Raw genomic sequence first — 17,018 nt, forward strand, 5'->3', positions numbered from 1 at the left:
AAGAAACTTATTCATACTTTGATGGAACATGACTGAGACTTTTCATGGTCGACCCCATCCATAAACTAGTTTTCACACTTAACCCACAGAACTCAAAGGATCTGCTGCCAATGTCACTGTGCTATAGATCCCCTGTCCATGCCCTGGTGGGTCTGAGCTGCTATGGCAACACGAGGGGGACCTACACTAGGCAGGTGGTTTTAATGTGTTTGGCTGATCAGTGTATAAGGTATATAGATTTTTTTTCCTCTGAAACTCTTGTAGTAGTCCAGTCGAATCTCCTCCTCCAGCCCCAGAGGGGGTTGAGACTCTGATTGCTGCACGTTTGAATCAAAGGCCACTAATCAGAGGGGAAGTTTAATAGAAGATAATGACCACAAAAAAGGAAACAGAGTTGGTGTGAATCCGAGTGACTCATTCGCTGTCACCCTTACAACAATGGTTATCCGTAGGGCTCACCTCAATGGATCACAGCATGCAGCTGGATAAGGATGCTGAAAGACTGCTTGGACTTCAAGAACACGTTTGTCATTGAACTGTGGTCTATCTGTGTCACTGTCAGGGGTTTTTTGCACAGAGAGATCGCTTATGTACACATATGCACATGTAATTGCATGGATAGACATGTGGTAATTATGACATAATCAAAAATATGTTGAGAATAAGCAAAGATCCAGTTTACAGGCTGATTTCAGCTCAGATACTCAGTTAATTTGGAAAACTGTGACTTACAGTATCTCAGATGCAACCAACTTTGACTAACTGGATTTGCATTTATGAAACATTTTGTCGCTGTACTCTGGTGACACTGATTAGCCTGACAGGGAGCTGTAATTCAAGGTCACATTTTGTAACTTTAAAAGACCATAATTACAACACCACGAGCCAAACTTCACTGGAACCTGAGGGGTGATGCATCTCGTCACTGATTCCCCCAAAGGGCATTGGCATTATTTTTGGAGGATGAGGATGAAGTACTCCCTTTTTCTGGTCACAGAAACCTGAGGTGACTTTTAAAATGAATTAGAGGATTTTTGGCAATGAAGACCTGATATAAAGCAAGGTGTTATGGTTGATAACACAATGCCAAGTAATTATTTCAGGTTTATTATTTGCATAAAACAACCATGTAAATTCATTATGATCAGAAAATTGGCATAAATTAACTCAGGAAAGTTTCTTACTTTTTATTTCATCAGTAATGTCTTTGTAATAAACATCCTAGATCCCCAGATCTTCAGTGAGTACACTGCATTACTGAACAAAAGATGAAAAAGATTGTATTTAAAAACTTGTAAAACAACGTGAATCTTGACAATCAAGATCAAGTTACAGGTAAAACAAATTTACAGCTCATTTTAATACATTTTACTTGACTTGGCTTAAAATATAAAAAAGAAACGCACAACACTTTAAGTCCTCCTACTGTTTAGCATTTATAAGCAGTATATATTTAATAGCTGTGCACAACTGTGTTATAGTGTGTTATAAACCATTAAATGTTTTTATACTGTTATAAATGCTAAATAGAGGGGTTCAAGTGAAGTGTTACCAAGAAAAGTTTCAGCATTACTGCTTTACATTAATTACCATAATGTATTCAGTTTGAATTACAGGTAATGATAGAACCAAAGTTTCTTTTCTCCACTGATACTAGTTAATGATTGTCATTGTCAACCAGTGCCCACACTAGTTTTCCATTGGTCAGTGTTCAGATAACACAGTGTGCCGCAGTTGGGGGAATGTTGATTATGTTTCGTAGACAGCACTTCCCATTGTTAGAGCCTTTCTGAAATGCATGTTAGCAAGGCTTTTAGAACATCAGCTAATGGTTACAGTGGTTTTGAACAGTGGATATAATAGTGACAGTGAATTAAAGTAAAAAAATGCAATGGTTCATATACATTTATAATAATATGTAAAGTATATATAATGAAAGTATAATGTACTGTATGCTAGAGAAGCTGCTATGCAGTTTGACATGGCACTATTTCTATAGTTAAGTTTTAGGAAGAATTTTTCACCTCGAATGGATGAGACAGTGCACCTACAGTTGAATGCATTTTTGTCCCCAGTATAATCCAAATCAAAGCAGACCCTACTGTCTGCAATTTGCTGCCTCATCTGACACAAATAGGCTTCTGACTTAAACATGGCCTGTCTCTCTGACAGACTGACATGAGAACAAAAGCAAAGATTCCACGCTTCAGTTATTCTATTTGACCTGAGTTCACTCACACAGATTGCTGTACCAGGTAGCACAATAGCTGTAGGATTACAAGTAAGACTTAGGTGATGTCCTTTTAAGTTTCCAATTGGTTAAAAAAAGAAAAGACGTAATTGACTTTCTAGCCCCTACCCCTATGCCCACCACATAACTGAGAAAGAAAAGAAGGTAAATAAGAAAGACAACACCTTGCAACAAATCCAACTCCATATGCAGCAGCTTCTTATTGATTAAAGGATTTGCTTTTCCACTTTTCCCACGCATCCTTCCAAAGTCTGGAAATGTCTTGCTGTCTCTCTCCTCTCTCTCTGTCCCGGCCTCTATCTCATCAGTCTCCCCGCCCATGTTTTCTCTCTCTTGTTCCCTCTCTTCCCATCCCATCTCATCTTTCATTGGCTCCTCTGTTTGCCTGTTATTGTATATGTTCTGCATTCACTACATTTATCTTTTGTTAATGCACTAATTAGTTTATCACAAAAGGCAGTGGATAGAATTTTTATGCAACTAGGATTAAAGGAATAGTCAGGCTGCCCCCTAATATTCGATGATGCGATGCATCTGTCTAAAAGACCCTGATTCAACCTCCTGGTGTTATGGTGAGTTAAAAGCAGCTGTCAGCTGTCAGCCCAGCAGGAGAGATACAGATGCAGTGTGGAAGGATTTCATAACTGAGCCATGACTAAGGCGCTAACTTTATGTCTGTATGAAAAACAAGAATGAATTGTCATATCTTAGCCAAATCTCACTGACAAAACTCTGAGTCTGGAATAGTTTAACATTTTTGGAAATATTCTTACTTCTTTTCTTGCCTGTATGGTAAAAACAAAGCTACAGCCATCATCTTGTTAGCTTAGCTTAGTATAAAGACTGGAAACAGGGGGAAACAGCTAGCAAAATCCACCTGCACCAGCAGCTTTAAAACTCAGTGGGCAGTGCCAAGCAATTACAATTCCCATAAAACCACAACTTTTTTAAAGCTTCCATTTTTGCACAGACTAAAAAAACAATATATAATGTGTTAACTAGTGAGCAGATTGCGTTTGCTTCAGACTGAGCTCAGCTTGTGTTATGCTAAGCTAACCAGCTGCTGGCTCCAGCCATGTACTGCATTTCCTGCAACCTAAGCGAGACATCATTCTTCTCATATCATTCAGCAAGACAGTGAAGAAGGTGTATTTTCCATAATGTCAAACTATTCCTCAGTTGGTAGGTTCTAGCACTGACAAGTGAAAAGATAAGAATCATTAATATGGAAACACATTTACAACATAGATTCACTTCTGGCATAATTTGACTATATGACACAGTGTAATAAACTCAAGTAAGAGCTTGGTATTATTATCTGCACTGTTTGATCACTGTGTGAATCAGGATCCAAAGTTCTACCAGGTTATTTCTTATTTTTATGACAGTGATATTGCATTTTTAATCATTAACTATACTTCTTTTTTTGATGACCAGCATTTGCAGGATATATGCTGCATCTCCATCATGTCTAAAATAAAAACAAAATAAGTCTTTTTTTAAAGAAAATGGTTTACATTTACAAAATGGCCTACTGGCACTATATATAAAAAAGATTCCCTATCCAAAACCTGTCTGTTCACAGCAGCTTCATTGGTTACTGACAAAGAACACAAGGCGTATAGAGTACACAGTGTCCAGGGTGTAAACAATAAAGTTGATGATCGTCATGAAGGTGACCACAACCAGTTTATCCCAGGGACAATGGTGGCCACAGTTAGCGGGTCTTTTGTTGGAGGGGAAACTATACAGTGGCCAGATCACCATGGCTGTCGCATACATCACTGCTGCCAAAATGTTATAGACGATCACCAGCTTGTCAAAGGAGAATGGAAAAGAAGAGGTCAGCTGTCCAATGGTGAGCAGGATTATGACAATGGAAAAGATGAAACACAATGAGTACACGGCCACGCACCACCGCAGTCCTGGGGTTCTGAACTGGCTGCTCTCCAGGGACGTGAAGATGAGACAGGCGATGAAGGTCTCCAGCATCTTCATCATGCCGGGCAATGTAGAAAGAAACCCAATGTTCTGTCCACTTGGGTGAAGGCGTGTTAGGACTACCTCGCACGCATACACCCCAAAACAGACCCAGGACACCACCGACGCACCGATCTGGCGGTGGCAGTTCCCACAGGTGAAAAAGGAGGGGTAGATGATGGAGGTGGTCAGGCACATGAGGCATGCCAGCATGGCAAAGGCAGTAGTGAAGTCCTCCCAGGCGAAAGGTAACTTGGCGCTAACAGTTGTGAACTCCAGGATGAGGATAAGAAGGGTGAAGAAGAAGCAGAAGACCCAGGTGAACATGCACCACGCCCAGTAGGGAGATTGGACATGTCCCGCTGATGCAACCAGGCTAAAAGACATACAAGTGAGGATGGCCGCCATTATTCGCATCATGCCCACAGGCTGGGTGAGTGACCGGAAATCCACCAGACTCATGGCTGGACAGGATGAGTCTCTTTGATCAAAAAAAAAAAAAAAGTGTCACTTTGTTTCCAGGTTCAGTTTATTCTGCACAGTGCATCCCTCAGTGCAGCAAGGTCCTGGTTTCTCAACCAGATCCTGTTGAAAAAATCCATGCGGGCGAGAGCCTGAACAGGTGTGTTCTTTGAAACTGAAACTCGAGTGTGGTGGTGTATATTCAAACAGAGCATCCTGGGCTTATCTCTGCAGTTTATGGCCCCCTGTTTCACTCCAATGATTGGATGGTGGTTGGGTGTTATCATGGTCACCTCACGACACACACACCGGACTCTGGTCCTCGGCACAAGCCCAGTTCAGAAGCTAATCAGTGATGGGCTGTAGGTCACATCCTAAGAAAAACCACTCCTCTCCTGTCCTTGAGTTCATTTGATTTATTGTTTCTGCACAGGACAAATGAGAGAGTTTGAAGGATGGATTGTTGTTAGGTATTTTGATAAAGGTAAATTCAGTTGCTAAGAAAGAATAGTGAGCATTTATATCCTTAACAAACCACCTTTACAGAAAAACTAAAAAACAAAATTAAGATATTTTATTTAAGATATTATTTCAGTGTATTTACTTTAGCATTGTGATCATATGCCATTACATCAGTGTTTATATTGTGCGTGATCAAAAAGCTGGTTTATATATTATGAAATCCTCCTTTTTGTACAAAGAGCAAAAATTTGCGATTTTATTTTATTTTTTAATTACTACAACATTTGCAAATATTTGTTCTTCACCTTCCTCCTCTCCTCCTCTCCATGCCATTTTGTCTTTTCCTTACTTTTTCTCTCTCTTTATTTGTGTTTACAGAATTGTTCTGATATCCACTTTTGAGTTCTTGGTTCTCTTCATTTTGATGTCGTGCAGAGCAGTAATGCCTGGAATGAGTTATTGGTCAAAGGTTATGTTACTCTCAAGTATGCGCATGGTCATTGCTAATATCATTAAGATAAGCAAACCCGGCTGTAATCCTTTGTTATATGGCTGCATGAACCACCCCTACTCTCTGTTTTTTGTTTGTTTCACCATTGATTGGAGCAACATGGACAGGTGAATGACAGATCTACAGGTTTTTAAATAATGTCAGAGCCAATGTTACACCATGGTAGGACTGCAACTAAAAATTATTTTCATTGTAGTCTGACAATTATTTATTTTTATTACAAAAAATTATCCAAAAATTCTTATTAATAAAAAATGCTGATTATTTCTATTAATATATTTAATTTATCAACAGTTTGATTAAGAGTTGATCAATAATTCATTTCAGCTCTACGTCATGCTTTGGGGGTGTGTGGGTTTTTTTTTTGTTTTTTTTTTTTAGTTTGCATTGGCTAATGACAGAAAATATGGCTGGCAGGTATGTTCCTCTCACTCTTTTACTCTCTCATTGCTCATTAAAGAAAAATAGGAGTGGAGACTGAAACTTACAGCTGCTGTGTGTGTCAGGGTATACACACTGTGACACACCTTTACAAACATCCTTTGAGAGGTACAGGGTGGGTCCCACTGTACCTATTTAACCATTAAACAGGTTTCTTAATCATTAAACAAATGAATTGTCATTTCTTTCTCAGATGCTGAAAAACCAGCTAATACTGATACCCATGGTGGTGTAGGCATATGCAATAACCTCACATGATATATTTTATTGATATTTCACAAGCTGTAATCAACAAGATCACGCACCTAGTGAATTTACAGCAAAGATCAGATGGAAGAAATATGGGAAAGAAAGGAGATTGTGATTATATCTCCCTGTAGTTAAAATATCCTCAAAGAATTGATCTACATGACAGAAAGAAGCCGGCATGAGATAAAATATGTTATAAAAATCATGTTCAATCTTTGAGATAGAAATTGCCAACAAATGAAATAAGGAGTACCCTATCATATTTGCAACCTATGTTCTGCTGACAAAGAAGACTAGTCTAAAAGAATAAACTGTATCAACGATGTAAGCAATAAGGTTGACACAGGTCATGAAAGAGATGACTGCTAAATTGTCCCATGAACATAAAAGATTCTTGCAGATGCTGGGTCTGGGATTGTTCCTGAAGCTGTAGAAAGGCCAGATGACTACAGCTGTAATGTACATCAACACTGCCAACACATTACAGGCTGTCAGAACTTTGTCAAACGGTGCCGGGAAGAGAGCCAGGAGGCGGCAGATGGTAAAAATGATGACGAGGAGGGCAAAAATGAAGCAGATGGAGTAGACGGCGACACACCACTGGAGTCCTGGAAATCTAGAGAACCAGTTGTAGTCCAAGCAGATGAAGATGATGCAGGCCACGAAGGCCTCCAGGACCTTAAGGAGGCCCGGGACCGTGGACAGAAATCCGCTGATCTCGCCAGGTTTGGCCCGGGTCAACTTGATCTCGATGGCATACAGGATGAAGGCTAGGCAGGACATGACAGTGGCAGCGATCTGTCTGCCGCAGGTAGAGCAAGTGAAGTAGACGGGATAGATGATGGATGCTGCCAGCACCTGTATGAGAGAAACATTAAAAGGAAATATGAAGTGGTTCACTTGGATAGTTATTTCTCAAATGAACCAAGTGTGGATTATGGGTACATTTGAGAGCCATAATCTTTTAATCAAAAATCACCAGTTAATAGAAAATATTCATATTTATAATATCCTAAAGTCAATGTTAGTCAAACATGTGATTATCATCACGTGTTCATGGGTATTCTGGTGGAAAACTGTTTTTTCCTCTAATTGTTTGGTTGTGAAAAGCAGCACAGACCTCATAACATACACATATACTGCCTTAGCTTACAATGTGTGTTCGTTTATTTTGGTTCCTCAAAAATTTACTTTGTTCTGCAAAATGTCTGAAAGGCTCAGTGACAGTGGCAAGTCACTGATGTACTTCACCAACACCCTGTTACAAGTTTATCCTGAGAGTATCTGAAGACAAAGACAAATATCGTGAAAGTTAAAAAATGGTACACACCATCAGAGCAGCCAGCATGGCAAAAGCAGTTGTGAAGTCATCCCAGGAAATGGGCAGCTTTGCGCTGACAGTGGTGAACTCCAGGAAGAGTATGACAAGGGTGACGCAGAAACAGAAGCACCAGGTGAACATGCACCATGTCCAGAAAAGAGAAGGTGCTGTGGCCCACCGACGCCACCAAGCTGAAGGCGATGCAGGTGAAGACCACCTCCAGTATCCGCACAATGCCCACAGGCACCGTCAGTGTCCTGAAGTCCAGCATAACCATGGTGACTGTAATCCTATTGTCACTTTTACTGTGGTTGTGGATAGATATTTAATTAGCCTCTCACCTCTTCACCAGTGTGTCCCCTCTATCCCTGTTGATGTTATATCTTTTCTTGTTTTATTTATGTTATTTTCCTGTTAGATCCTCATCCTGTTAGTGCTGCCTGAATGTGACAGACACAGAATGTGAAGTGAACATAGAGCATCTGGCCACTCCCTTGTCACCACCCTCATACCTTCATGGGCGGCAATCAAATGTTGTGCAGGTGTGTCACAGTTCTTTGTATTTGATCTGTTGTCCACTTCCATTTGCTTATCAGTTGCAACAGACGTCACCTTATCGCTCATCCATTATGCTTGCTTACTTTGCAGGGGTGGTTATGTGAAAGAGGTCAGACAGATATTGATGGGCAAGGTTGTGGATGGCCTTGAAGGTAAACAGGAAGAGTTTGAATTCAATTAATTGTTTAGCCGGGAGCCAGTGGAGTTGCTGAAGGATGGGGGTGATGTATGAGGGGGTTGTGGTGATAATATGAGCAGCAGAATTTTGGACCAGTTGAAGCTTATGGAGGGACTTTTTAGAGAGGCCAAAGAGGAGAGAGTTGCAGTAATCAATGCGGGAGGTGACGAGGCTGTGGACAAGGATGGAGGCAGCATGAGGGGTGAGGGAGGGGCGGAGTCAATTAATGTTATGTAGATGAAAGTATGCAGACCGGGTGATGTTATTGATGCAGGATTGGAATAATAGTGTGCTGTCGAGGATGACACCCAGACTCTTAACTTGAGGGGAAGGGGAAACTGGGGAGCTGTCAGTTGTAAGGGAGAAGGGATTTGGTGCGGATAAGAAGGATTTCAGTTTTATCACTGTTTAATTTTACAAAGTTGGAGATGAACTAAGATTTTATTTCCAATAAACAGGAGGTGGGAAAGTGGAGTTTGGTTTGCTAGAAAGGTAGAGCTGGGTGTCATCCGCAAAGCAGTGGGAATGGATATTGAAATTATGGAAGGGAGAGAAGGTAAGGCAAGGGGGAGAAGGTAAATGATAAAGAGAAGGGGACCCAGGACAGAGCCCTGGGGCACACCTGTAGTGACTGGGAAGGGGTGGGATTTGAAGGATTTGAGCTTTATGAACTGAGTGCAGCCTGAGAGATATAAGTGGAACCAATCAAGGAGGGTGTGAGTGATGCCAATGGAGGAGATTCTACTGAGAAGGATGGGGTATAAGAGGAATTATACCTTAGTACTATGGTAAAAAGAGGAAAGGGACATATATGGGGGGAAATAGAGAGAAAGTAAGGGTTTTGGTTGGGAGGTAATGCTTGTGTTTGATTTTATCTTGATAAAGAAATGCAGGTGGAAAAAACTAAATGCAAGATTTAGGATATAGTTTTTGGCTTTAAGACACAGACTAATCAACTATGGGCTATGAGTTACTGTTCCAAATTAAAAGTGCTCTACTGCCAGCTGCTAATTTTACATGCTCAGCACAAAATTTCCTCTTGCTTAACTTTGAACAACCTGTTGAACTTCCAAATGTGAAATGAATCCAATAAGTATCAGGCTCCTATCTCAGTCTGAGTAATAGGCTTGTGTCAAAGTAAATAATGGAGGCAAGCCCTGTTTAATTGCCAACAAAAATATCCAAAGTTACTTAACAAAAACTGGAGGAGGGACCGCACCTCTGAACTGTAATTTTTGTGCACTAATATACAAATGTGCGTATGTGTCTTGTACTGTACAGCCCATACTGTGTGACATATAGCATGTACAAACTTAATATTTGTGCTACGCATTATCAAGTAGAAGCAGACCAACCTTTTATATACAGGGTACAACACTCACTGCTACTCTAGCTCTCTTCCGTCTGTTCATCCAACCCCACCCATCTGTTCTTATCAGAGGGAGAACTAAGTCTCTTGTCCAGAGGTGTTATGTCATTGGATATGTGTGTCACAGCTCCACCTGTGGCTCCAGGTTTTCCTTGTGTTTCTTTGTTCTCCCTCCTTGTCTTCGATAGTGTCCCCCTGCCCCCCATTTCATTTTACAGCACACACACTACATTATCATAAAACCTTTACTGGGTACCTACAATATATGTTATTTAATAGGAAGAAGACAAAAGGGTTTTGGCATATGGAGGTCACAACTTTGAGGTATCAAGCAGGACTTGGAAATAATCTACATTAGCTTTTCATGACTAAATGACTGTGAACAAACACAGCTTATACAGTTAGTCTAGTTGCTAATGTTTATAAATTAGAAGAATGACAAGCACTATATTTAAGATAATTTCTTATCATACTGATAACAGAGGCTTTATGTGCATGGCACCATAAACCACAAATGGAAAGATAGATTTCTGCCATTGTAATTTATTAGAGGTATTAAGAGATTACTGTGTACCCTGAACTTTACACTTACAGCAGCACACCTGTACAGGTTTTGGTCTCAAAAAACCTCACCAATCCTGACGTGCTGGGACTAGACTGAAAACCCAAACTTGACCCTCCTTTGTTATAGTTTAGTTTTTGCTACTTTGATGAGAAACAGATATGTTTGCCTTGGATACACACAGGTTCTTCATTGATGCTTTGAGCCAAATGGTAATGACAATGCTAACATTCTGATGCTTATGAGGTATAATGTTTAACATGTTCATAATCTTTGTTTAAATCCAAAGTATTAGATTATTAGAATTCATACCTAAAACCTTTAGCGTGGACTTGAACCACCAGGATATACATTCAGCCTGCATGGTGTAAGCACTAATAACCATCAGTATGATGTTGTTCTCACACTGTAACTCAGCTTTACCTTTTTCCAACTCTGAACTTCTTTCCCAGCTGACCTTCGGTCTTAATCGAAAAATCAAAAAAAAAAAAAAACAAACAAAAAACACTGATCATACAAGGCCACTATATTCATGTATTGCACAGGCTTCTATACTCAACCCAACTCTTGAGTCTTGAGCATAATTGTATGAACCTACAGTGGGACACCAGGGAGCAGCAGAGCAGCAATGAATGATTCTCATAGTGTGATCACATGTGAAGTTTTACTGCAACCGTGACCACAGAAGTGTTTTTGAAGGTCGTGCTTGCTTGCAGCATCGCCCTGCAACAGCCTCTTCTACTTTCAGTATTAGTGGTGCTGCACAGCTATGCATCAAGCTAAAATGACTAATATTTCTTGGTTGAGAGTCACAAAAGTCCCTGAATCCTTTGTGTCTCTTTCAGTCTTGGGGTCCTGTATAGGAGGGGCAAGGGGCCTTTTTCCTCTCTGTGTCCTAGAGCTCATTTCCTCATAATCTGTCAGCGCTGTTCAGCCATGTTACATTGTGTTCTTGTTATGTCGTACTGAGGGTGATGTTAAGAGCAGCTTCACTCCCTCACAATTACCTGAAGTTTTTATGTTTAAAATAGTAGTACAGCAATACCTATTAGAAGAATGCATAGAGTTGACTTTCCCCCTGTACATCTTGTGTTTCTATAAAAGCAGAATTGGGGCTAATCAAGGACAGAGTCATTAAATCTCCTGTTATCACTTAAGTAGGACAGATTGGAAAGTTAAAAAGGCTAGAGGAACACTTAAGGTTTGGCAGGACTTTCCTCTGCCCTCTTTCTCCTCCTGTGAATCACAGAACAAAAACCTCAGCAGCTCTGTGTGGAGCGTTGTTACATTCGTTTGTTTCTTTGGGTTAAAAAAAAAAAGATTGGGAAATCATTTTCTATCCTTAAGGCATTTTGCAATAGAATCTCCTGACGCTATGATCACCATCTAGGTTCTTTGTAAAACTGAGGCCAAAATTAAATCATTTGTGTATTAAAAAGAAAATATTATTGTACTGACAAAAGCACTCCCATTTTCACCTTTGTCACCTGTATATGAGGCTGGATTGTGACTGATGGTCCTGCTATTCAGTTCCCCTCCCTGCCTCTCTAGCTCCTTTGTCTCTCCTTCATGATCATTCTCAGCTTATCTTCTGCTGTCAGCACATTGTTTATTTAACCACTCGCAACACTCGTATGAAAAGTACACCACGAACTGAAAGTGGAGAGAAAGATTGAAGGCACAAAGAAACAAATAAGGTGTAGACAGTCAGAGGGGTGTTATGGGTGTGTTTTTAAATAAAGGGGTGCTGGGAAGACAGAAGAGGAGAGGAAGTGATGACGATGGTGTAAAAACATTGTTTGTCTGGTTTCCAAAAGATAGAAAAGTCTCTGTTTTTGACTGTAACTATCCTTGAAGACATATCCCCGTATAAAACAGCACAGGTTGTCACTGAGGTGCTGAGGCAGGGACGCAGCATGTCTTATTCAAATAAAAGTGTGTCAGGAAGTTGCATGTGTGAGTGCCAGGTGTCTTATCACACCACTACACTCACACGCTCTTGTTGTTTGTCCAGGTCAAAGTGACAAAGTACCTGCAGAGTACTCGCAATTTTGGACAGAATTGTCCTTCACCACAAAGTCACAGGATGTGCTCTGATGAGATTTTTACAGACACGAATAGGCTCAAGCTCACAATATATTAGGTTTGCTGATCATGTGGAAAGTCCAGACTTAAAATGCAAATGGCAGAAATTGGAAAAAAAAGACCCTGATGATATCACTATGACATCATCAGGGTACTCTTGGTTTTGGCCTAAGGAGACTGTGCATTTTCAACACGAAGCCTAGGTTAAAACTTGGTCTGTGAAGTTTGAATAAAGTGGATATTTACCAGGCAGACTGCCTTTATTTTCTTCCGGTGAAAAATGAGCTGAATTATGGGAAATGAGATCCAGTAGTTTTGGAGCTTGATCCATATTGCTCAGACTCTCTTGTCCTTTGCTTTCTTGTGAGACCTCCAGGAGTGCCCTTTAAACACAGATTCTCTGCTTATAATATATATTTTGCTGCTATACAAAGAAAGTTTTTTAAATGTTAGTGGATCATGTTTGATGTTCCCTTGGGAAGAAACACTTCTCTCTGTCTGACGTGACCCTACTGTACAGCTAGAAATGTGTAAACTCACAGGCCTCTTGTTTCCTTACCACCTCTGTTTCCTGTTGCGTCCCAAACCCGTTTACCTGTCGCTTTCCATCAGCAAAGAAGAGACAGTTCTGCACCTTCTCTGCAGGAGCTGCCGGGTCTTGGGCGATATGGGGAAAAGAAACCAGCAGAGAACAGAGAATGGATGAGGAGATAATGTTACAGGGATCAGAAAGTACAGCAGCAGGACTTACGGATGAAAATGAAAAGGGACAGGTGGTGAGACTAAAAGTGGAGCAACTGTCTGTGTCTGTCTTCCTGCACACAATAAAAAAGCACCAATCACCATCCTCATACTTGATGATGATGATGATACTTTTCCCTGAGCGTTGGCATTTATAGACCTCTGTGGCAGGTTATTAATGGAAATGTGATGGAAAATCTATAGGAGTAATAGACATCTTTCAGGAGTGATCATTTTTCAGCCAGTAATAGATTAAGTCTTATTCTACGTCATGCATACATGGTAGTTTTAATCATGTTTAGTCAAACACCTTTATTTTTAAGTTTTTAGACAACAAAAACATTGGACATTTTGGTTTCATCTTAGTCAAAGAAAATCATAAACAATTTTGTAGGCTTGAGTGGTAGTGTTGTATTTGACTGTGTTAGACTTGTACAATAAGGGGTTGGAAAAGGTTGGAAACTGCCATTTGTAAATGTTGAAATTCAAATTCAGTCAAATTTGCAGATAACATCGCCACAGTGGGGCTGCTAACAAACAACAGTGAAACAGCCTGCAGGGAGAAGGTTCAACACCTGGCTGAGTTGTGTTCCCATAACAACCTAGACCAACTAGGAGATGAAGAAGGTCGAGGCAAATTGAGTACTTCCATCTGCATACGAGGGGAGGAGAGCCTCAAATTCCTGAGAATTTACGTCACTGCAGACCTCAACTGGTATGTAAACATCACTTACAAGGTACTACACTGTGATATTGCAGCTGGACTGTAGAAAACCAAGGGGGCCTGAAACGGGTGGTGAAGGTTCAGCGTGTTACTCGGACCACACTACCGCCTCCAAGGACATTTACTCTGACTGACTACAAAGGAGACTGACAGCTGTGAGCAATTTACTCTGACTATGACTACAAAAGGAAGCCAGAGGTAGCATAAAAGACCCAACCCACTCTGGACACTCTCTGTTTTCCTTCTTCCAGTCTGGAGGAAGATACAGGACAATCTAGATCCAGAACAGACAGACTAAAACCGGATTCTTTCCATGAGCTGTAATCACTGCTTACCCCCCACTGTCAAAGACTGAAAAAGACTGACAGCTGTGAGCAATACCCCCCCCACACACACACACTCATTATATATATATATATATATATATATATATATATATATATATGTGTGTGTGTGTGTGTGTGTGTGTGTGTGTGTGTGTGTGTGTGAGGTACGGTATGTACACGTTGCAGCCACCAAGAATGCATCTATGAGGACCACCATAGGGGATTTAGCTCTGGATCGCTACAGCCAATAACGCACCAGCACTAATTCTTCCCCATTTTACAACCTCTGACCATAAAACCTTACTTCATCCCACACTGTACTGCAACACTGTTTACCTACAGATTACTACAGTTAGATCAGTGGTCGTAAGTCACACTGCTTATATATATTATATATCATACAAACATCATTCATGCAGAAAATTTTTCATCAGCACTACCACATGTAGAAATCCCAGTGAAAGGCATTTTAAACGTCCATGCTGTTTTTTCTTTTTTGCATACAATTTACTACTGATGGATTAATTAGTACTGTTCTTTTTACTTCTGCATGTTGTGTGAACAACATTGTTTTGAGCTCATGCGTCCTGTTAAAAGTTGCCTTCAGAGGTTGCTCTACCTTTAATTTCTTCCAAGGTCTGGAGTAAAGCAAATTGAATTGAACTGAACTACTGGAGCAAAGTGAATTGAGCTTGTGATGCTCTCTGTCTCTTTGTGATACTGTAGGTTATTTCCTGTTTCACTGCATCCAATCATAAAACATATGGGTCTCGTCAGTGAGGTTTTCTGTCTCTGTTTTTCCATGACTGCACAGGGATAAAATAGTTATGTGATTGAATCAAACAGTGGTTCTGAAGCTGCTGTCTGAGGACCATTGATCAAATTACTATTTTCTAGTTAGATGCAACAGAAACTTCAACAGCAGAGACAGAGAGATGCAGCAATGTGCATTGAAACGCATCTTAAACAGTTGCCTTTAATAAACATACAAAATCTTCTCTGACATTTCTAGTTTCTGATCCAAAAGAATTCATGTTTAAGAAACATCCCTCTGTCTGAACTCTTTGATATCTTGACGGCATAGCATTCTCTATCCGCTGTGTGTGTAAGGAAGACAGTACAACAGTGTCAAACGTTATAATGTTGGCATTATTCTGACCTCTAGTGGCTGTATGAAAATAGACAATACAGCTCCTGTAAGGTTGTGTTCTCCCCTGTGTCTGTTTGTTCATTTGTCAGCAGGATTATGCAGAAAGGGCTGAACGGACTTGCACCAAACTTGGTGATGGGTTGGTGCACGGGCTAAGGAAAGACCTGTTGAATCTAGGTCTGGATTCTGCAAAAAGGATGGATCAGGGAACACTGCAAGATAGAGCATTTTTCAACATTTGTCCTCAACAGAGGAATGCACTCTACTGAGTAAGTGCCATTCTAGTTATCAGAGTGGCCATAGCACAGTGCATTCCACATGCAATGGGTAGCATTCTTGTGATAATCCTGTGACCTCTCAGCATCCTTGGCTCGTTCCTGGCTGTCATCAGGCCTTCATGTGTCAAAGTCATGTGTTTATGGGCGGACCATTTACACTCACTGAGTGTGTGGGAGAGAATGTCTGGACCAGCAGGACTGACAAATATAGTTATTACAGTTGATAAAGTTATTAGAAATAGTGTTGTGAAAGTGTATGATATGCTTCTTTCTTTCTTTCTTCTCCACTACATCTGCTTGATGACATTTTTCTGCACATGATTTCTGCTGTTTTGAAGGACCATGAAAGAGTGTGGAATGAGTGTTTCTATAAGCTACATACTAATTGAAAACACTGGCAAAATGTAATGTAAATTTTTGGTTTCTCACTTTTAATTGTAATGAAACTAGGGCAGTAAACACTGTTACTTCCTCATTGCTTTGGCTTTGTGGTTTACTACTACCAATAAACACCAGAGAATGAATAGTGGAAAATATCATTTCAGCGGGGGACTGAACGACAACACACATCTGTCAGCCTGTGGCACTGTTAGTGACTCATGCCATCCTGTTTGGTTATGCTGTGAACTTTTTCACTGTCATGGCCGTTATCTGTTGATTCATCTACCATGTTTTAATGAACTGCCCACACTGTAATAAAAACCCATAATAGCTGGGTTGCACCTGTGCTCTCTCCCAGGACTGTAGCTCCAACTAGGTGGTGTGAAGTTTTCAGTGGAAAAAGTGGAGCCTTTTTCCAGTCACACTCTCACGTGTTTCTCATCAAGTGAGAATGTTTTATCACAGGAAATCACAGCTTTAGGCGTAAACTGACGTGAAAAACAGCAAATAGATGTTGTGCCCTTACACACCACTAAGCACAAAGCAAATACGTAGCAGATGTCATTCCAGTGATCGGTTGGTTAATATTCTGTTATCATGGGACTCCATGGTTATGTAGTTAAGTAGTTTGAGTCACAGTATTGAGTAATACGTCTGTACTTCATGCATCTATGTGTTCTTGCTGACTGAAACTCTGACTGGTCAGTGTTATGAAGCAAGTTAAATCAACAAAGAACACTTTGTTCTTGGCCCCCATCCCCCCACCCCCCCTTGTTTTTTTGTTTTTTTTTGTTGACTTCTATATTCATATCTTGTATGAATTCACATTGCCATACTGGTCTTTATTTGACCACCATTTGAACTAACACTGTAATACTATTCTTATTAGTTTTCTTCTCTACAGAGTCAATGGTTTATCTTCTGACCCACCCAGTCACATGGGAAATGGGAGGAGAAAGGGGGGAGGGGGCGTGAAGTTGCACAGCTAG

General features: G+C 40.4%; 2 protein-coding genes across 2 annotated transcripts; both read right to left on the minus strand.

Moving 5' to 3' along the window:
* Positions 1 to 1,250: 1,250 nt before the first annotated feature.
* On the minus strand, positions 1,251 to 4,898 carry LOC108880526 (myeloid-associated differentiation marker homolog). Its single transcript, XM_018672094.2, has one exon. It carries the CDS (start codon positions 4,691 to 4,693, stop codon positions 3,842 to 3,844), a length of 852 nt encoding a protein of 283 aa, XP_018527610.1. The 5' UTR covers positions 4,694 to 4,898; the 3' UTR covers positions 1,251 to 3,841.
* Positions 4,899 to 6,347: 1,449 nt separating this feature from the next.
* On the minus strand, positions 6,348 to 8,207 carry LOC108880521 (myeloid-associated differentiation marker homolog). Its single transcript, XM_018672081.2, is given in 3 exon segments — positions 6,348 to 7,214; positions 7,687 to 7,833; positions 7,835 to 8,207. Coding segments are annotated over 3 exon segments (855 nt in total). The 5' UTR covers positions 7,955 to 8,207; the 3' UTR covers positions 6,348 to 6,626.
* Between the last annotated feature and the right edge of the window lie 8,811 nt (positions 8,208 to 17,018).

This window comes from Lates calcarifer, linkage group LG11 (genome assembly GCF_001640805.2).
Source record: "Lates calcarifer isolate ASB-BC8 linkage group LG11, TLL_Latcal_v3, whole genome shotgun sequence".
Taxonomy (NCBI): Eukaryota; Metazoa; Chordata; class Actinopteri; family Centropomidae; genus Lates; species Lates calcarifer.